Genomic DNA, 23672 nt, shown 5'->3' with positions numbered 1-23672 from the left:
TGTTATGTATTAGGCTTTTATAAAGCGAGTAATAGGGCTTTATTTCTCAGCCCCGCTTGTAATGGACCCTTGTTTCCATAAGATATCCATTAGGTTCATAAATATAGCAAAAAACAAAAAACGGCGACTTTTTGTCGCTGAAAAAGAAAGTTTGAAGATAAAGGGCCGCTTTCAACAGCTTAGAAGCCCATTAAACCTAAATCCGCCACTGGTGACAACAACTATATATTCTGCCTTTTAACCTTTAACGTTTTTAATTGTGACTTTTTATTTATTCATTTATTATTTTTCTAGCACTCATCATTTCAGTGAGTGATTGACCATTTATCGTGTAATTACCATTCTCCATTAGTTTTAATTTCAGTTTGTTGTGGGGGGGCGCCGTGGCTCAGTGGTAAAGCGTTCACCTCCGGTGCTTGGGGTCCCTGGTTCGATCTCAGCTCGCGCCGTGTGGACTTTGTGGTGGACAAACATCGTGCTCGTGGGTTTTCTCGGGGTTCTCCTGTTTACTCCCACTTTCTTCATTCCACCATTTCATTCATTTCTCATTATCACCGTCCCCTTTAGCGTAACCAGCATAATCGTGGGACGTTAAACTTAAAGATTTCATTTTCAGTTTGTTGTATTTGCTAAACGAATGGCGAATATGTAATAGAATATGAAAATCAAATATAACAGGATAAATGACTTTTTCATAACAAATCACTTGGGTAAGCAGCAATTTTTAATATACATGTAGATTCTGTCTCTGCCTAAAGAATATAATTTGAAAGACAAAATTCAAGTGTATCTTAAGGTATTTAGTAAATACAATAAACACAAAGAAATATAAAGGCAAGAAATAAAAATTACTAATGAACATTTGAGAAAAAGCTAATACAATATCTTTAGTAGTTCTGTTATTTTTTTAAAGCGCGGTCCTCTCATTCACTACTAAAGACGGTTTTGGCCCTGGGCTCCCAGCAAAGTACAGAGATGTGAACATTAGCGACTCTTTTTACCTGCAATCTCTATTTATCTGTATTTATTTTGTAATGAGATTTAATTTAAGTAATATTGAAATTATAGTAATACAAATTCATTTTGAGAAAGCAACTGGGCATTTTATTACATTTGAACAAGAAATAACTGAAATTAAACTCATGTGAAACAAAACAGAAAAATAACTCCGCATAGAAACTAATAGGCTCAGACACTGGCGGAAAACCCTGGCGAATGAGGGGAACATGTCACCCAAATCTTGGAAAGGAAGGAGACTGTCCCCCAATAATCCGATTTGAAAAGTGCTTTTTGGGGATTGCGAACTGTGATTATTCGTGTCCTTTTGCCACAAAAGAGAGTGAGATTTCTCTTGGCTTTTCCATTTCACTTTAATGTTGTAAAGGTTTGATACTTTGTTACATTTAATTTGTCATAATTATTGTTAGTCGATTTTTAACTATTTGTTTCATTCCTATAATGCATTGAGATCATCATTATTTTGCACAAATGAGAGTATTGTTACGTCATATATAATTGATTTTTTCTTAATAGTTTTGGGGAAGTCATAAATTATATTACTATAAAACAAGTGTCCTAAAATTTTAATGTGAATCACTGAGGATGCCTGTAAGTAGAAACGTAACAAATATAAATATGCATGTATTCAGATTTAAGAATGTGTTCACGACATTGATTTGTAATACTACCACCACTACTTCATCTATATCGCCTCATATATAATATACAACAGGTTCACCTCAGGAATCAGATTCATCTACCGTAACATGAGCCTCATCTTTCCCTGCCCCTAGAATAATCCATAAATCTGGCTGCCTCCCAATGTTGAAGATAACTCTGCTCCACAGATCCTCCACAGCATTGTTTTTCAACTTCATAAATATTTCGAACTTCCCTCTAAAAAAAAATAAAAATAAAAAAAAGATTATGGGAACGGACTTACCCCCCCCCCCCCTCTCCCCAATGTTGAAGACAGATTTGCGCCGATGGGCTCAGAAATAGTAATAATAGCGTAGATGCTGTGTGTCGAATGAAACACAGAAAGAAACACACAATTAATGCTCGTACGTATCTAGAATTTCATTTCCTTAACGGAAATAAGGAAAATACTGAAAGCATTTTAGTAAACAGTTCGAATGAAGAACATATAACAACTAAAGAAAAATATATCGAAATATTCGTGTATTTGATTTCGTAAAAGAGCTCCTTATGTAAGAAAATATTTGCAAACAAAAGACATTCCACCATCGATCCTTATTATTCAAATATTACAGCAATTTCGATGTTTACTGTTGACTGGTAAAGTTGATTGTATTCTTACATAACTAAAACTGCGATATGTGGTACTTGTAATATTTTGGGTTACAGCTGGTACAAACATTCGATTTTAATGACATATTATTTCTGTTAATGTTGATTGGGTTTTTTGCATTTAATATTATGAGTTGTAAGACCAACTTGCTGAATAATAATTGATGTTACGTAATGGAATATATTCTGGTAGATTTGAGATAAGTCTTCCACCCGAATAGATGTAAGCATTAATGGAGAATCTAGTATTGCGTAACAACTATATTGCTTTGTTTGGCTCATAGCAACGGAATACTAGTCTAGGCTCTGTCCATAAGAGCTGTAGAAAAGTCGGGGATGACAGCAGATCTCTTCAGAACCTGTTAGAGGGTGACCAATTAATGAAAAAAATCGAAGGTAACACTTCCGCAACCGGGGCCTTCATTGTGAAATTCAATATTCAAAATGGCGCCCGCGCGCAAGTACCGAATTATATTTGAACTGAAATATCTTCTCACAGAAACAAGTTAGAAACTTCGTTTTTGTACCAAATTAAAGATAATTGATAGTAGAAGTAAGAAAACTGGATATATTGTTTACATGTTGCCGATATATTTAAAAATAACGGTTATTTGGGCCAAAAATTAGTTTCTCTCGTTTCTCTTTTTTCATTTCATGACAAATAACTATGAAGTTATTAAAAATATGAAAATGCAGCCCAAACTAATTAAAGAAGCATAATCTTAGCTTTCTATCGTTAGCAATATCTTTAGTAGATTTTAAAAAATGACGGAGCTATTTAAATTTAAGTGGCGCAGGGTGTAGCGTTTTTTGGACTGTTTAATAAATTACCGAAAAAAACACTCACTACGCGCAAAACTTTCAAAGCTATTATATTTCAACAAATTAAAATAGTCCATTCATTTTATCGATAAATGAAAGGTAATAGGTCGCTGTGTCGTAGGAAATGAAATAATAATGTTATTGTATTTGTCAAATATTAATATTAACATGTTCGTTCATATAATGTGTAGCTAATATTGCAGACTCTAATGTGGACAGTGTAATAATAAAAATCCATAGTTGGCACCAATATTCTAGACAATGATTATAGATAACCTGTTTGGCATCTCCCTATCACGAGACACCTCTTCCTCTGCATCCATATTAGACGTAAATGCCTGCATCATTTTCCTGAATTGTGGCAAATCTTCAGGTAAAACAATGTTGTCTTTCCGAGGGAGAGAAGATGTCATAGTTGCGGCTGAAATTCGCAAGGATGGTGTTCTGAAGAGACTTAAGGATCTTCAGCGAGGCGCAGAATTTGTGAATCATTGTAATGACGCATTCTATATGTTATATTCAAACAAGAATGTGTTGTTACGGAAGAAAAAGAAAAGAGAACGTAGTGAAACTGAGGAGCTGGATCAACGTTCAATAAAATCTCAATCAGAGCCAATTTCAAAGAAAATGAGAGTAGATATTCCAGTTCGATAATCATCACCTTCAAACAAGAAAGCAAGAAATATTTTATGTGTAGTATGTGGGAAAGAGAAACACAACAGAATTAAACAAAAGTACAAAATATGTGAATCAAATCGTGCAACTATATTTTTATCCGCAACCATGTTCTTTAAAGAGACAGATTTACAAGAACTTGTGACTTGAAGGATGAATTACCTGTTTTCGGTGCAGATCTCTATTATCATAAGGCCTGTCTTGAGCACTATCTTCTGAAGTTCAATAAATATTCTCAGAAATCAGATAGTACAACTACAGAGTCTAAGAAAACTAATAAAAGTGCAGTGGTTAATAAAGTGGCGCCAATTATCGAGAAACTATTGGATGAAGGTGTGGATTGACATTGTCGGAAATTAGAGACTTCATTAATGGAAACAGTGAACTGACTTAATAACAACGAAATTAAACTTCAGAGAAAAAATAAGGTTTTCGAAGCCTTAAAGAAATAAACCGATTCTAGGTTTCAACTAATTATTTAGTGCCGAAGTAGCTGACAAACTGAGATCGATTAACATACTTACGAGTGCAGCGAAAGAAGTATGAACGGCTCTCCTTTATAACAGATTTCGGTATTGAAAGATAATTTGGGGACAGTCAGCAACTTCATAAGTCCTGGCCAACAACTAGAATTCCTCAACCACTTTTGGATTTCCTAGCAGAAGTGCTACAAGTGGTCAAGCTGAACATCATATCTGGGATGCAAGCGAAGATCTACATATCACTGACGAAAACAGTGAAAATGATATTGAAGAATTTTCCGACCAACAAAATCTAAATCTTCACAAACTACTGAAGTCAATCTTCCAGACTTTATTCTATAATATATATCGTAGTAGGAAAGCAACCCCCATGCGTTTGATGGTGACACATTCAATCGTGAGAAATGCAAAATCAGATAGCTGATCTCAACTATGAATAAATTAGGGTGTCAGTTGGCTATAAAGATATCATGCAAGCACGAAGCAACCTTGCACAATATACACTAAAGACTTGTTCCTCCACCTTGTCTTTTTCAAGCCACTTTCAAGGTAGGAACTATGGACAATTTCGACCATGAAGAGGCCGGAATCCGTGATAGCCACGATACAGTCATGGTGCTTTTCCGGGAAGTGCCACCAAAAGTCCTATCGAAACCGAAAGTGTCGAAGTCGGTATTAGCAAGACCTCCAGTCATCTTCGATTCTTGCTTCCATCTCAGCAATTGAAGAAATAAGAAAGGAAAGTACAACCTATATCGATTCAAAATACGCTGACAATTTCTCCCGGACTGTATGATTTGGACATCGATAATCTGCGTCAGAGGGAGTTTACTCGAGATATAATGCATGCTGCATACGAGCTAGAAACTAAAGAATCCACTCTAACGCGGGGTACTGTGAATGCGATAATAACGGATTCAGATGTTTCCAAGAAACAAGTTGGCTTTCTTCCAGTACTGCCGTATCCAGTAACGGAATATAATAGTGTATACACAGCAATGAAAAAACTTCCAGAGCCTACCTATACACTTAAACCAATCTTCAATGCCTGTAGTATATGACGAAGGGGTATATCACATTGCTGCCGAAATTCAACTTAAGAGCAATGAATTTTCGAACATTGTCATCATGCTAGGATCATTCCACATGACCTTCTTGTCTGCACAGGAAAGTAAATTTCCGGTAGTGGTTTGGAGTCTCTTTTCATAGAAGATGTTTGGGTCCAAAGTGACCGAGAGTATTTTAAACGGAACTATCTACGTTAGGGCAGTGAGAGGTATGTTTATGATTGCAGATATGTTTATGCTAAAGGGAAGGTTTTCCTCTAAGAAGAAGGTGAATATTATACGTCTGTCATCCAGCGTTCGACACTATGACTATTATGAAAGAAAGACAAGCTTAACATGCTCTTATCAGTTCATGGAGTTGGTCATTAATTAAAATAAAATATCGAAGCTTTGCAGAACTTTTCAGAGAAACCCAGCTCAATCTCAGAGCAGTGCCGCTGCCTTGAACAGTTTTTACATATTTTATTTCTGCTGTAAAGCCTTATAAGGGCTGACCAAGAAGAATACTGGCCGCTGCATCTGTATATTGTACAGCAGTTGCTTTCGGTATTCATGGCATTCAATCGAATCAATTTTCTGTGGTGCGCGTCCCTCTATCTTGAACAAATTAGAAATTTGGAGACTCAACACCCGGAAATAAATGCTCAGTTCATGAATGGTCACTTCGTAGTCAGAAGAACGAACAATATTGTGCAGTCGCCCCTTGTCGGTCTGAGAGCTCAGATGATGTGTTAATAATTGACGTGTTTGGGGATGTCAGATCCGACAAGTTGCGCCCAGGATTTTGTAAATATAGAACTCAACAAAACATGAGGTACGGGATCTAACCTGGGTTGCATTTAAATGAAATCCAACACGTACAAAAGAAACAGACTGTGATGTTAAAGGGGGTGAAAAGGGGCAAGAAGGGAGTAACTTATGGGATAGGTTAATCTACTCGCACTTACTTGCAGGTCTGATCGTTGTCCTCTCCTCGATTCCTCCAACGGGCCGACGTCCGTCCATCCCTCTGTTTGGCTGGCTGGTCGTTCAAGTAACCAAAGTTAAGAGTCGGGGAAACCCGGACTGAGTAACCAACTTCGCGAAGACCGCAACTTTAGACAAACTTATAACTTCTTCTTAAAAAGCAATACATCGTCGTTGAATCAAAGGTGCTCTCTAAGATAGAGCAAGGCTATCAATCGTCAATTTCAAATGTAGCTAGCGGTCTACCTTCTATCTCGTCCCTCGCTCCATGTCGACTCTCCCTTCCAATAATCTCTCAATCCATTTTGTCTGGAGTTCTTTCCGGGTTCATATCCTCGGTTATTCACTCTGCTTTGCGTTTCGATGGAAAAAGTGCATGCTCGTAGATTAACCAAGGTAAGGTGATGATAGGAATGCGGACGGGGAAGCAATCTGTTATTTTATTAACTGAAAAATTTACAACGTAAGAAATGAATGACAGACAGCAAAGGCAAATGAACTTAGAAAAACAAGTCGATAGGTGATTTAATTTGAAACGAATGATGATGCTTTTGACTGAGATGTTCTTTTAAAATAAAATGTCCTATTGTTCAAAATAAGAAACTTTTCCATATGTCCAAATAGACATATCTTCACATCCCCCCCCCCCTGAAATCAAAGTCCCGAATGAAAACATTTCGGAGACAAACAAAAAAAAATCACTTTTTAGAATTTCTGTTTAAAAAAAAAACTTAAGCATCTTTGTAGTTTCATTCAGTCTTCATGATAAAAACACAGCAGCAAATATAGTCTGAAAAGAATCATATGATAAGAAATGATGAGTACAGCAGAAATGTTCACACACTAACACAGTTGACAGCAGAACAGTCAATGCCAAATGACGTAAGCACAGCAAGGTCGATGTTGTAAACACAGCATCACTAAGCACAAAATGTAAATCTGGAAATCACAGGTACAATGTCCTTACACATCACATAACTGGAAAGTTCATTCAGTACAAGTAGATTATAGGAGTAGGGTAGACAGGTATATGATAGTAACATCACAAAATTTAGGGGATACAGTCAATGACTGCCCAAAACACGTAAGATATGAGAATAGGGACAATAATTGGATAAAATGATGGAATGAATAAAAATCGACGAAAAATCAGGGGAAAAAAGCAAAAGTAATAACTAAACCATAATCCATACGTATATATCTATATATAGTAAATAAAACTCCAATTCCAATAAAATTGTAACTCTATAATCAAAATAATCATTACGCGGTAGAAGAAAAATTAATCTAGCTACCCATAGAAAGAACAGATAAAACAACACAAAAGAATGTTGATTTCAGGTTTTAGAAAAACGAATTGTGGAGAATTTAGTTCCACAATGACCGACGTATTGGCAGAGTTATAGCCCTCTGCACTGGCTATTAAAACCTTAAAAGAAATCAACATGACAGACTATCACCAAACATATTCCTAAATCCCTAACTAATTATGCGCTAAAAGAAAAGAAACTTCTTTCTTCTTATATGAAAGTAAAAGTACGTATACCCACAGGAAAATGTGGAATTAAGTCAAATCTACAAATATACAAAAATATACATCAAATAAGCACAAATCTTCATCATACATAAATCCCAAGTCATCTTCATGATGAAATACACAAATTTATTATATACACTGCAGGCGATGAAAAATTGATCATTCCAAAAGATCACTAAAATCACAGAAGAGGTTATAACAGTGTATATTCCTTTGAAAAGAATACATTGACTGAGTATGTTCCCAATAACTAATAACAAATCGTAGGATCAAATCAAAATCCAGGGAAAGAAAAACTGCATTCTTCTTTACATCCACATTTATATCATAAAATGCATCTTGAAAAATGCAAAAAACGTAAGAATTCCTTCTTCATCACTATCATAACATAGATAGCAAACACATATCAATTCATAGTTGCGTCTATCTCCCTAGTTTTCTTCTGCAAAACAAAATGTATCAATAAGATGTTGATTAGATGACCAAGAAAAAGAACGTGTTCTACAAAGTTAACCAACAGTTCTAAGTAACTGAAAAAACAATGATGTCTATATGAGTACTCCTTTTTCTCCTTATCTTCGTTGTAATTGTTATTGCCGGCAAGACTTAGAAATACAAACAAACCAAAACAAATTCCATAATGACATGGCCAGTGTCAAAACAAAATTCGTCACCAACTTCACAGATGTTCCTAATCCATCAAATCTTCCTTTGAGAACCGTCTTTTTTTCCTTCTTTTTTTTTTTTTAAAAAAAAAACTTCATTGCAGAGAAACAGCTTCCACTTCTTTTCCTTCTTCCAAGGGAAAATACACAGGTAAAAGACGCTGATAGAGATCCCAATTCTCCTTGTCGAAAATACACAATACAATACGGTCTACGTTGTCCACATGATCCTTTAAAAATTTTCGTGTACTCAACAATGCAATTCTCGCAGCAGGTTCCTTAGGGAAATGAAATGCACCAGCAGCGATGCAAGGAAAAGCCACAGTTGAAAACTGATTTTTCAACACAAAATCAAAACAATTGTTATAACAATTCTCCAAAGTCTTCTTGTTCGCATCTCTGGGACCACACGTCAATAATACATAATCAGCGGGGAGATTATAGCCTGGAGCAATCTTCACTTGTCCTGGTTTTAAAGAACGTATTTTCTCACAATCTTTACGAAATTCTTCTCCTGCAGCTTCTTGGATACTTCTATCTGCTCCTCCTAATGGAATGAGTAATTCATTCGTGGGGTTGACAACGGCGTCAGCTTTAATCTCCTCGAAAAACACTGATTTTCTTGTTGATTGCAGAATTGGCACCAAACTTCGGTTTCAAACCAGAACAATTCTTCCCTATTTTAGCCCAAGTGGGTAATTGGTTGGCAATCACAACTTCACGAAGATTCACAGATGGAATATCTTCTTCTTTTTCTATCATGTTTACCGCAGGATTAAAAATAATCTCATAGTGTTCTTTTTTTTCTTTCCCTCTCTTCTGTATTTCTTCCTGTTCTTCGGCACAGCAGGCATTCGCAGTAGCATCCTCGACAACGTCTTGTATATCCAAGTCAACATCATATTCTTCTTCCTCTCCCTCGTTTTCCTTCTCCTGTCTCTCGTAGTACTTCTTCAATCTTTGTACTGCAATCGAATCAACCTTGAATCTTCCTCGCGCAGTCTTGAACTTAACAAAATAGGAATTTGGGTGGTAAAGTAACAGATTTCGCCGTTATGAAATACGCTTGCATAAGGTTTGCTGTTTGTTCGGAAACTGTGCCTATAGCATGACTTTCAGGTAAAGCGTGATCAGTAGGCTTCCCAAACCTAACTATGTGAACTACGTGAATATCCTATCCTGGTTAATAGTGACATGTTGAGGAAGTAACCAATCATTTCCCAACAAAACAGAAGATGCAAATTTGTCAACAACTCTAAAAGTATGCGTAAATGAATAGCCGTCAATTTTGAACTTCAGTACAGCTAACGTGTTAGTTTCAAGTCCTTTACCCGAGATGCCACGGATAATAGTACGTCTTTTAACAAGTCTAGTGTTCGGAGGAAGGAGCTCTCTAGTACAAATTGAAATTTGACTCCCAGAGTCCAACAACGCTTTATAATCTTTGTTGCCAATACTAATTTTGATACAAGGCAGAATCCTATCCCTAACAATAGGCGTAGTTATCGTGTGAGTCTTAAAAGCAGGTCTCTCACTATTCCCTGAACTATTTCCGCTATGGAAAACATTACCATTATTACTTCCCTTGAATTGTGCCATGTTGCACACTAATGCTTTGGACGGACAGTGTATTTTATTATTCACGTGAAACGTACTATGATTCTGTTTGCGCTTGTTCTGTTCGTTCTTAACCATAACAGAAGTATTCGTCACAGAGCCCATTCTAGCATGCATATTATTATTATTCTCGGCACTTTTACATTCAGAGGAACAAAAAGAAAAAAAAGAGTTACATTTCTGTTGATGAGGCGGAATAGAATCTACTGACTGTTGATCACCGCATTCTTTCCCAGCGGATGAGATATGATAATGCAAACGTGCAAGCATTTCTTTTTTTTCCCGTTGTTCTTCGAGAGGAAATGAAACATGAGAATTATCGCGCAATGAAACATCAGCTATCTTAGCGATAAATTCCGGTGTACTAAACTGCAAGATTTGTTCTTTCGAATTAGATTTAATGAGCGTCTTCTAATTTACTATTAACTCAGCTGACTGTTCTTGTAATAAAAACTCACATAACGCATCAACAGATGGAAACGATTTGTTGCATGTAAGCTTAAAATACTGAGGCAATAACCCTTCAATAAGGAAATTAATTTGTTGTTGAATAGGCATGGCTTTATCAAAACTAAGTATGAGGTCTAGCTTCTCATAAATATATGTCATAATAGGTTCCCCTTCTTTTTGATCTCTGGAACGAATGGTGTGTTCCGTCACCTTCTTAACTACAAAACCACCAAATAATGTGATCATTCGTCTCTTTATATCTACATACGACAAGTTCACAAAATCATCTGTCCTAGTTAATGCTAGAAACCACGCTAAGGCTCCGTCCCTTAATAGATATGGAAGCAAATGACGCTTCTTTACTGCATTGAACTCATAAATGACGCAGTAAGATTCGAAATACTCAAAAAAGCGAATAACGTCTTCCCCATACTTGCCGTGAAAAAATGTGGGGCGCACAATAGAATCAAGAGACGTAAGACGAGCTTGTGCCATAATGTTAGTATTCACCATTTTCACTAAATATCTCTAAATAATGTAACTAAAATTAACATAAAACAAAATAATACAACAAATTGAGAGGGTGGAGGGAGGGTGGAAAAAATAGAATTTCATCAAATTCTAACGGTGGGCGGCAAACAAATTAATGCAAAGTGAATCGAGGGTCGCAGACATGTGTGCATTCACACAAGTTAAAACCACATCTCCGCCATGTGCAGTCGCCCCTTGTCGGTCTGAGAGCTCAGATGATGTGTTAATAATTGACGTGTTTGGGGATGTCAGATCCGACAAGTTGCGCCCAGGATTTTGTAAATATAGAACTCAACAAAACATGAGGTACGGGATCTAACCTGGGTTGCATTTAAATGAAATCCAACACGTACAAAAGAAACAGACTGTGATGTTAAAGGGGGTGAAAAGGGGCAAGAAGGGAGTAACTTATGGGATAGGTTAATCTACTCGCACTTACTTGCAGGTCTGATCGTTGTCCTCTCCTCGATTCCTCCAACGGGCCGACGTCCGTCCATCCCTCTGTTTGGCTGGCTGGTCGTTCAAGTAACCAAAGTTAAGAGTCGGGGAAACCCGGACTGAGTAACCAACTTCGCGAAGACCGCAACTTTAGACAAACTTATAACTTCTTCTTAAAAAGCAATACATCGTCGTTGAATCAAAGGTGCTCTCTAAGATAGAGCAAGGCTATCAATCGTCAATTTCAAATGTAGCTAGCGGTCTACCTTCTATCTCGTCCCTCGCTCCATGTCGACTCTCCCTTCCAATAATCTCTCAATCCATTTTGTCTGGAGTTCTTTCCGGGTTCATATCCTCGGTTATTCACTCTGCTTTGCGTTTCGATGGAAAAAGTGCATGCTCGTAGATTAACCAAGGTAAGGTGATGATAGGAATGCGGACGGGGAAGCAATCTGTTATTTTATTAACTGAAAAATTTACAACGTAAGAAATGAATGACAGACAGCAAAGGCAAATGAACTTAGAAAAACAAGTCGATAGGTGATTTAATTTGAAACGAATGATGATGCTTTTGACTGAGATGTTCTTTTAAAATAAAATGTCCTATTGTTCAAAATAAGAAACTTTTCCATATGTCCAAATAGACATATCTTCACAATACATTTAGCGCAGTTGGTGCTGACATGATACCTGAACAGATTATAAATAGATCTAAGAAATCATCGGAAAGAATTATGTTTCAGACGCGCAGAAAGAATTAATTATGTTACGGAGTGGGAACTGTCGTACCACCAAGTTCTTTCGACATGCCAAATCTTCAGTCAGATTCTTGGAATATCACAAACAGACCATGAGTTCCTTGGTAATGTACTTGATGAAGTTCGTAACTCTCTTAACAAAATGGTAGAATTTTATGGAGCGCAGGGAAGTCCCATACAAAGTTCACAGTCCTGTGAAGTTGTATCATTTCATGTCGCATGAAGATATACCAGATTCTAATGCAGAAGAAATCTTGAATTACCTGACACGTAGCCATGAAGCTTATGTGGCATTCCGAAACGAGCGATTTTTGTACAAAACAACTACGTTGTCGAAGACCATTCACAGACGAAAACTTCCACTATTTCGTCAAGCAAGTAAAGTAGTCTACTTTGTCTACTTTGCAAAAGTTGTTGGGACCGTCTGAGTACGTTTTCAAAGGACATTCGTCAATGAATACAGCAATTATTGCTGATGTTATGAACAAACTTCGTAAAACTCGAATGAAAGGTTTACACACATTTGCTGATCTGTTTGATGTATTCTTCAGGAGCTGCAGCAATGTTTAAACACGCACCCCCAGGGATTTTATGTGACTATCTAATCACCTCGGTCAAAAATATGAAAAGACAGCAAAGGGTAATCGCCTTACCTATACTACTAACTAATCTGTCATGTACACATTCCTACCGGTGCAAATGGAGAGATTTTGGGCTTTCTCGAAAAAAAATTGAAATTCAAGATGTCTTAAAAGACTACCTATGCACAAAAGCAATGTTTATCGTCTTTGAAATGTATCAGAGTGAATTACTCCTTGAAAATGGTGCAATTCCTGTTATATCTGTCACTGCCTCTTCAATTGTTCCAAAAATTACGTGAGTGTTAAATGTTTGGTGTCAGTAATTTTACATTACGCTCTGAAAAGAAATATGTAAATATTCTCAAAAGCACAGCTAAAATATTATATTCGTAAAAATTTTGAAACAGTAGAAAACCTTAATTAAATATTACTAGATCTGACAAAGTAAATTCTCATGACATCAAAGTCCGCAAAATAAAACAATATAATAATTACATTAGCTACACATTATATGAACAAACATGTTAATAATAATATTTGACAAATGCAATAACATTATTATTTCATTTCCTACGACACAGCGACCTATTACCTTTCATTTATCGATAAAATGAATGGACTATTTTAATTTGTTGAAAAATAATAGCTTTGAAAGTTTTGCGCGTAGTGAGTGTTTTTTTCGGTAATTTATTAAACAGTCCAAAAAACGCTACACCCTGCGCCACTTAAATTTAAATAGCTCCGTCATTTTTTAAAATCTACTAAAGATATTGCTAACGATAGAAAGCTAAGATTATGCTTCTTTAATTAGTTTGGGCTGCATTTTCATATTTTTAATAACTTCATAGTTATTTGTCATGAAATGAAAAAAGAGAAACGAGAGAAACTAATTTTTGGCCCAAATAACCGTTATTTTTAAATATATCGGCAACATGTAAACAATATATCCAGTTTTCTTACTTCTACTATCAATTATCTTTAATTTGGTACAAAAACGAAGTTTCTAACTTGTTTCTGTGAGAAGATATTTCAGTTCAAATATAATTCGGTACTTGCGCGCGGGCGCCATTTTGAATATTGAATTTCACAATGAAGGCCCCGATTGCGGAAGTGTTACCTTCGATTTTTTTCATTAATTGGTCACCCTCTAACAGGTTCTGAAGAGATCTGCTGTCATCCCCGACTTTTCTACAGCTCTTATGGACAGAGCCTGGATTATACGTACATTCCCATAGTTCCAAGCTTCCTCGTGGCTATGTGGTTTGCAATTGGCGTCAGAAACTTGGATTCGATTCCCAGTCAACAACTCATGTGGCTCGGATCACACGTTAAGCTCCTGCTGAAAAGGACGCTAAATTCAAAGCGAACTTCCAACCAACGTCTATTAGCTATGACTTTCTGCAGCTAACTTCAGCATACATTTATGTATTTATAATAATATAATACTTACAATAGGACTTTTCCCGTAAATAAAACACTATAAGTTATAAATTGCATCTAGAATGTTAATTGATAGGTTGCACTATATTGACGCCATCGTGATGAAAATTCAAATGTAAGCAAATAAGAAAATTTACAATGCAGTCCTTGTTTATAAAGAACTAACACTTTTCAATATTTAAAATATTCATGTCATTAATTCAATACAAAAATTACAGCGGAGAGCTGCACACGTAGACAAAACCAGATAAATTATTTCCAATTCGATAGAAAGCGCAGAAACAAAACAGTTACTTAAGAAATAACTTGCAAACAGATACATGTAATTTGTGCCAAGTGAGTGTTCAGTACTACGAGGCGTTTTTTTTAAGTAAATACGGTTCTGAAATAAATAAATAAATAAATAGAAACAAGTATACATTTTATAACAATTTTATTGTTACATGAAAGTCTGTTTCTTTAACGTACTTCTCTAGCCGGAAACCGGTTCTGACCATCCCTAATAAATTCCCTATAGCACGCAACAACATCTATATAAATCTAACGTAAATTTATATCGGATCATAAAACCAACTCAAATACTTCTATAATACAACCGACTAGCTTGAGTCCTAAAATATCATTATTAGGTTCACTGAGATGCAATGAAGTCACTAATATCTATTTTTATGAACAAGTCGATTTAATTTGATTTTTCGCTCAGCATTATTTTCTGCAGCGAGGCTATATAAGATGTGCACTTACAGTTTAACGTGAGATCCAACTCACATGAGCTTCCGTCGGGAATCGGACCCGGATCTTCCACGTCCAAGGCGCGTAATCTAACAACTTAGCCATGAGAGAGCTCCTTATCAACGATGTGTGACATGCACAGTTGCACCCTTATTTATATCGACAAATACCTTCATATAATAACATAAATACAATAAGATATGAATAGCTCGATCATGATAAAAACATCTATTCATCGTGGCACGTAAGTATGTAATGTAAATAATTTACTATATTGTTATCATGTTTCGTCGAAATTGAGACCAAGTTACATCTTTTCTTTCAGACGAAATTGGATCATACTGTCCGTTTTATCTAAATATATCAAGTCATCATTTTTAGTTGCAAAATATATTTAATATTTGCAATACTAAATACGGTATCTATATTGGGCACAAAATCGCTTTCCCCTAATATGTGAAGAAGTACTTGTTTGTTGGGACGGAACGAGAGAAGCACTTCATCTCTGTCTCTGTTAGAGATTGCTTTCTATAAACCCTCTCTTGTTCAAAAATTATTGAGAGCATATCATTGAAAAAAATGTTTTTAACAACTATTTCGCATATATATATAAAAAAGTTACAAATAATTTCAACCTCTCTTCCCATACCGAACTTTAGGGAGTCGTAATTTGCAATATTCTACATTATTAATAATCTACAAGTTAAGCAGAGCATTTGTGAAAAATTTCAAGTTTCTATCTTGAAAGTTTCGGAGATTTGATGAAAAACAAGAAAAATATCCCTCAACGAAAGTCTGAATTTCGGAATACATCGTAGTCTAGGGTTATAAGGAAAATGTTTGTTCAAATTTTCACGTTTCTTCGCACAAGAGTTACGGAGATGTACTTAATGATAAAGAATTGTTCAACCCCTTGTTTCAATAGGTATTCATTTCTCAAACCTACATCTTCTTACTCACAACCAAAGGTTCAAGGAGAGCATTTTTCCAAATTCCGAGCCCCTATGTCCAAAGGTTTCAGAGGTCTGGTGGTGAATTGAATAAGGGGATGTATTTTTTTTCACACAGTGTAGTAAGACAATGCACCGATAAACTGGAGAAGAGGTGATAATAGACATTAAATTAAGCAAAAGTGTTTAATGAACATGGATGGACGTTGAAACTGCGGCGATGGCGGTAATATAATGCCGAATATCTCAAGAATACGGAAATATATTGCTGTCGGGTCAAAAAGTTACATAAAAAGTCTCACTTAAATGCAATGACGAACAGATGAGAGCAGACCAATAGCCGCACAACAGGAATACCTGCACGTAGATGGAGTCGATACATATATTCCTCAACTTCGGGAATCTCCACTGCACAACCATCACTTTGCTCATATGTTTATCATTGCATTTCTCAGTTGAGACTTTCTTTGTAATCTTTGCATCGAAGCAAGGGCGCTGATCCTGGGGGCGGGGGCCCCACATTGTATTTATGAATATTGAATATTTGGTATAATTTGAATGCAATTTGTTTTAAAATCCTCATATATGCCTTCTGCTTCTGAATGCCCCCCTCCCCAAATTTACAGAGAAATCGGCGCCCTTGCATCGAAGAGCCATATATTCTGCATAACTGAGATATACGGCAGTATATCAGCGCCTTCGTCGCTTTTTCAACATCTCTAACGTGAAAACGGTGCTATTTTAGACCCATGTTAATTAAACATTTTGTTTTATTTCATGTTTGCTTTCACCTTCAAGTTTGCCTGTGTGTTGTTACATGTAATTTAGGTTACATTTCCAGAATAACAATTGTATCTTTAATAAAAGTAGAGTGAAAAGTTATCCGTTGAATTGAATTTATTTAATTCATAATTATTCTCTGTTACAGAAGCAGTATCTTCTCAACTCGATTCTTCAAGTTTACACAGGCGTTTCAGGTGCCAAGAACAGATGAAATGTTCGTACCTGTGATTATTCAACAGATAAAGTGGGCTTATTTTTCTACGTACATTTAAATAAGAATCACAATGCAAAGATTTTGAGTATACTGTATCTACGCTCTTATAACAGTGCTTTATCATTGTGTGCTACCACTCACAGAATTTAATGACTTTTTGTAAAGATGTAAATATAAGACGGTTTGTATGTTGTATCTTAAGATGATTTCAATGCAAAAACAAAGTGCTTACTATGTTGCAAAGCAACTTGAATGTGAAAATAAATTATTTCCATTTGGATCAACTGATTATTCATGAACTAGCTTTTGGTTACTTCGCAGAGTAGTTATATGACAAAAAGTAGAATTGCAACCTATATATAATACAGGGTTATTGAGAAAGAATGGTGCAAAAGTATAATGCATTTTTGTCCTGAAAATACATACAAATTAAACAACTATTCGGGAAGAAGAAAAGGATATTGTAAGTTTTTTGAACATAAATGTTCAATATGAACACCCTGGGTAAAACAGCAAACGTCCAACTAACAATCCAGACGCGTCAGTTAGTGTATGTTTGGTTATTTACTCCACTGGTAGAGTTGCTTTGCCTCAAATCTTCCAGGTCTTATGTGAATGGGGAACGCACATAGAATCTTCAAGAAACTCCCACAGGAAGAAGTTATGTAGTTCTGTGCTTGTTCAAGCTCATATTGTCGATTTTTTAATTTCTTTCAAATGCAGCATGGATCGTATCTACTCTCTACCTCGCACTCAACGTGAAATCAGTTCCTATGTCGTTTTTGTTTCTTGAATCTTGTATGAAAATGTCTTTGCACTGTTCTGAGAGACCCTATACGTGCAAATTCCATGGGACAATACGCACGCTCTGCCACCGTGGTTACCATTTGGATTGCTAACTGAATGTATTTGATTCAAATGTAAAACTACTTATATTCGTCAGATAACCACACAGCAAATGCCATCTTTGAGCGTTGTTAAGAACTAGAAGAACATTGATTGACACTTACTGTAGATGCTTTACGTGCAGATTCCCATTGGCACATAGAGCCATAATCCAAATAAAATTGTATATACCAAAAATTGAAAATTAGCTCCTTTACAAGTAAATACATTCAAGCGATTACAAAACTAGCACCTCTAGCGATTTTAACGTGAGAAAAAACTATAAAATTTACACTTTTATAAGTATCGATTTTGGTTTCTTTATTGTTTCAGTACAATATAAACACGCCTTAGTTTCGAAGCATTGTTTTTGAATAAACGTGTATCCAAAATTCCCTATTTTGTTTTCTTATTGTCAAGAAGTATGTAACTCAACGTAAAATTATGTGTAGCGGACTGTGTAGTCTCAGGTGTATATTCAGTTATTCATATCTTTGTTTAATTTTTAACTAGCTAAAATGCGTTCTTCGAACCAAAACAATATAGCTCTTGGAAATTATTTGAAACTTATAATTCAACCCTCTTCCTCACATAGGATACGAATTTAAATCGAAATAGAATGATAAAATTACAGATTGACCAAAGTATTTACTGTGCTTTAAAATTCATTTCAAAAGGTACAATTCGTTTCCTCACGTCGAGTATATTATGAACTAGCGTTATTACTCACTTTGCTAGTTTGAAATAAAAAGTTGAAATGCTCAGCTCCTTTATATATATATCTCCTCCTCTCCCAAGTTGTGGAGCTGAGTTTGGATTTAAACGGGATCGCAGGTCTCACTGTTCATCTCAGCGACCTCGAAAACAATGGATTCGACACTAATATAGTTTTTTTTATAAAATTATTTTTAAATATCTTCCCCTCCATCTTCATGAAGTTGCACCGTCAAAGTGAAAAGATAAAAACACTCCCAGGTCTGCAACTCATCTACGTTAAAAAATTGATCGAGATCGGTGTGAAACACAAACATGGTCACTTTCATTTCTATAGCTATATATACACACACGGAATCTGAAATTAAAATTAAGAATTTATCCTTTCCTTCCCGAGTTAGAAGTGGAATTTTCGAAAAACTTGAAACATTTGTAAGCTTCCTTCACGCTAAGCCGTTAGCATACACACTTTTGGTATTCTAGACCTGGGTTCGATTCCCGGCGGGAGCTCATGCGGTTTGCATTTTACGTTAATCATTTCTTCCATGTCTCATATTGTCTCGCTGCAGAAAAAGACGCTGAACTCAAGCTTAAGTCAACTTAATTGAAACATTTGTACATTTATTTTAATGAGGAATTTATATGCCAAGTTTCATCTCCATAACTTAAGGAGTTTGAAAGACATACTCTATTTGTTGCATACAATTTGAACTTCCTTTGTTCTCTTAGCATATTGGGGCACGGTGGCTCAGTGGTAGAGCGTTCACCTCTGGTGCTTGGGGTCCCTCGTTCGATCCCAGCTCGAGCCATGTAAACTTTGTGGTGGAGAAACCCTCTGTGCATGGGTTTTCTCGGGGTTCTCCCGTTTCCCTCCACTTTCTTCATTCCACCATTTCATTCATTTCTCATCATCACCCTCTCCTTTAGCCTAACCGGCATAACCATGGGACGTAAAGATCTCATTTCATTTCTCTTAGCATATTAAGTCTTTTAATCTTAATGATAGGAATTCAGCTTCAAGCAAGTGCTATGCTCAAAAATTCAGTTGAAATGATTAATACGTTTCTCTGTGAAACAGCGCCTTATTCTTATTGATTTACATTAAAAGCTTGAATATTCATAATAAACCACAACTCCTTGTTCCATCACGATTGCAATCAGTGTTCCAGTTTGTAACCTGGGGCTTTCACAAGAATCCATATCACATCTTTGGGAAAACAGAAACTTATACCACATTATAGTATTACTAACATCACCAAACTGTTTATTTCGTTTTCAGAATTTATTTAATAACATGCACAGTGTTAATTATCTGCTAATAACTTTTACTGGTTTAGATTCTAATACAGGGTGTCTATCGGTCACGAAAGTCATGAAAAACTCACGAAATCAGAAAACGGTCATGAAAGTCAAGAAAAAGTCACGAAATTTAGCTTTTGCGACACGATTTTTTAAGATCTGTAGAAATATAAGTACAGACTGGAAAATTTTGCTGTATAAAACGTCAAAATTCACCACCAAAAATGTTGATGGTTGGCTTTAAACGCTACCAAATCACAAGCAAAGCACGTTTCTATCGTATGCATGAAAATTCAGCCTAATTCGCACCCAAATTCGCTCTTGAATGTGTTACAAAATTTTATGGTTTGGTAAAGAAAAGGTCACGAAAAAGTAACGAAATTTCATTTTGGAATTTTAGTAGACACCCATGTGCTCATAGCTCAAAATTAAGCAAATTGTGTACTATTTGTATTGTATCAAATTGAGTAAATTTACTACTTCTTGAAACCATTTAAGCATTATGTACATTCATTTTTTCAGCCAAATATAGGCTGATTAACATTTTCCCCATATATATGTAAATATTCTCTACGTGTACACTGATTACAAATGGTGTGCGAAATGAATGTCTGGCGATTCGGTGTTAGAGCACTTACCTTTGGTGCTTGGGGTCCCTGATTCGATCCCAGGTCAAGTAAGTTTGTGGTGGACATCATGGTTTTCTAGAGGTACTCCCGATTCATTCCACCAATTCTTCCATTAACATTCACTTATCTTAATCATCCGTCTCCCTTACCCTAAAGGATACAATCGTACGACGTTAAAGTAAAAGATTTTAATTTTAATAATGAACTGAAATAATTTGTAAGTCGTATAGTGTCAATTACAGAACAATCAAAACAAATGTGTAACAAAGGTTAAATAAACTAGATTAATTTCCTACGCCAAAAAAAAGTTCAATTAAACATTAACATGTATAAAATGACAATAATCTAAGTGATATCTTGGCAGTTATGAATATACACTTGTAACTTTTGCAGGAGATGAGCCCATTAGCGATGACAATTTGATACATTGCTCAGGTGATCAAGGAAACAAAACAAATGAACATCATGAGAAAACATACGTTTGTGCAATTCTCATTTTAGTTTTTACTATAATACTGAAAAATGAAATGAAATAAATATAGAACCCATGTCAAACGGTTATGCCGGCTAGGCGAAAGAAGACGATGATGATGACAAATGAATGAAATGAAGAAAGTGGGAGGAAACGTAGACCTACGCACAAAGTGTTTGTCCACCACAAATTTCACTTGCAGTGAGATGGGATCGAATCAAGGACCGCATGCACCAGAGGTGAACACTCTACCACTGAGCCACGGCGACTCCACTATAATCCTGAAACCAGCAGTTGTAAAATGACAATTCAAGGTTTCAATATTGGTTTTTATGTAGTGATAATTTCAATGAAACTGAGATTTTTTTGGTATGGTTTCGGTTCCCAAAGGATTTACCCATGTATTCTAACAGGAAGTTATAGTTCTATTACTTCCTGTTTATATTGAATTCGCATAGCTTGGAAGTCTACAATGGTTTCACACTATGGAGTAAAACGGACTTGTTTTACCTAGATATAGACAGGTTGTAAAGAGAAAGTTGAAAGTAAAATATAGAATAAGGACTTGTAAATTACATATTCATATTTTAATTAAATATAAAGTAATTATTTGCTAGCAAAACTATATATTTTCATTAAAATTCTACACGTGTTACAGTTTCGCTCAGCAAATAATTAGTTTATATTTAATTGTAACAAAGCAAAACTTCTACTTATAGAAAATATCATATTTTAACTTCGCCCTTCCCTCAATAAGACGTTTATCTAACAGAAAGAAAAGCTCTGGGAGTTTGTTATTGAGTTGTTTACTTATTAGGATACACTGAGGAAAATCCGTTATCCAGACAGCGTTATACACAAATATACGGAGTCCTTATGTTTACTACGGAAATCAGTACGAAGCATGTGTTATATACATGCTACATACTTTTCCTGCTTACATGTTAGGCCTCCATCATACCGTTGCAGGATGTACGACAATCTAACAGACTTCCGTATATTAGATAACTATACGTACGTTACACACGCCAGCTATATGTTACATACGTCCATCTCTATGTCACATCCAGACCGCCTATATGCAATTCTTTGGAGTCGTCTACATATTACGTAATGTGGCAAGGGGGAAGAGAGTTTGGGATTGTGTTACGAAGTATGACAAGGGAGGAGGAGAGGGTTTACGCCTTCGTTAACTAACGCATGTTTTTTGCTGTATTTTTTTTATCTTTGTTCATAGGTTTATATACAATCTTTTAAACAAATAATTTTATCCAGTTCTTTTTAGAAAATTAAAAAATATTTCTATTGTTTTGGAAAGTAGCAAACTATAGCCTATATAAATTGAATCATGTAAAAGGAATTCGAAGATGCTACTAGATACAATTTGCAAGAATAAAGACTGGTTAATGAAACAACCTTATGGAGTTAAAATACATATTATCACGATACTACCATTTTCTAATACTTTGATTTGTTGGCGATAAGACATTACAGATATATTCAAAATACAAGCTTTTTGTAATAAAAAGTTCTGACATCATTTTTTTTTTATTGTAATAACCCCCAAAATTTGCTAAACCGGAGAGAAAACAGAAATTTAACAGTGTTGTGTACCGAAGGGAGGATGGGTTCGCTCTTGCGTTACGAAGGGGTAAAAATTGGTCAAAAATAGCGTTACGTAATATGTGGATGGCCCTTTCGTTCGTACGGAAAGTACCCTTATTCAAACACTGTAAAGAAAATACTTACAAAATATATATATAAGGAAACCAAGACACTTCTGTCGCTTTTTGTGGATTTCTTTGTTCCATTGGTACTCACACTGTGAGTTGAATGCGAATGCAGATGAGGCGAAGATCAGTTTGTTCGTGTGGGTATATCCAATATAATACCTGGTTGTGCCAGTTCAGTTACAATGTGAACTTGCGTAAGGACACAATGAGTATGGGACTTCCACAGAGCGTCATAAGGGCGTGTATACTGTACGAATTCAAACTGAGGTCAAACGCCGATGCAACGGGTCGGAAGATATGCCAGGACTTTGGTGAGGGTATCGTGACTACGCAGATAGTGCAACAGTGGTTTAACAAGTTTAAGAACGGTGAAGAAACACTCGAAGACACTCCACGTGCCGGAAGACCAACACATGTACAAAATGAAGAACTTCAGGCAGCAATTGAGACGAACAGTGGTCAGACATGTAAGGAACTGAGACTACAATTCAGTGTGAATGAAGAAACCATTCGGTAGAACCTCCATCAACTTGGAAAGAACTACAAGTTGGATGGATGGGCCATGCATGATGTAACTCCCGGCCAGAAGACAACGCGAGCAGATGCCTGTGTTTCTTTGCTGTCTTGTCTGAGGAAGGAGCCATTTCTGGACAGGGTGTTGACATGTGATCAGAAGTGAGTTCTGTACAAAAGCTCCACGGCGCCGTCATTGTTAGTTAGCGTCCCATGAATCGGTTCCAAAACATCCGAAACAAGCACTGCACCAGAATAAGGTCCTCCTGTGCACTTGGTGGACTGCTCGCAGCATCGTACATCGGAAACTGCCACCAGCTGGTCAGAAGATCAGTGCAACTATGTACTGTCAGCAGTTGAGCCGTGTTCAAGGAAAATTCAAAACTCGGGAGGAAGCACTTCTGAATCG

At 36.1% G+C, this 23672-nt stretch overlaps 1 protein-coding gene across 2 annotated transcripts in view; it reads left to right on the top strand.

Moving 5' to 3' along the window:
• Nucleotides 1-17269, top strand: part of LOC145691520 (uncharacterized) — a 35948-nt gene extending 18679 nt beyond the window's left edge. Inside the window, exon 7 of one of the 2 annotated variants that reach the window (XM_081766928.1) lies at nucleotides 16950-17269. In XM_081766928.1, coding sequence (XP_081623054.1) covers nucleotides 16950-17015 — 66 coding nt within the window. In that variant the 3' untranslated portion in view covers nucleotides 17016-17269. The remainder of the gene's footprint in view (nucleotides 1-16949) is intronic. The other variant, XM_081766927.1, reaches the window with a different exon arrangement.
• The last annotated feature ends 6403 nt before the right edge of the window (nucleotides 17270-23672 follow it).

Source organism: Thermobia domestica, chromosome 8, assembly GCF_964235325.1.
Source record: "Thermobia domestica chromosome 8, izTheDome1.hap1.1, whole genome shotgun sequence".
NCBI lineage: Eukaryota > Metazoa > Arthropoda > Insecta > Zygentoma > Lepismatidae > Thermobia > Thermobia domestica.
Note: the sequence above shows the minus strand (reverse complement) of the source record. Positions and strands in the feature narration are given on the sequence as shown.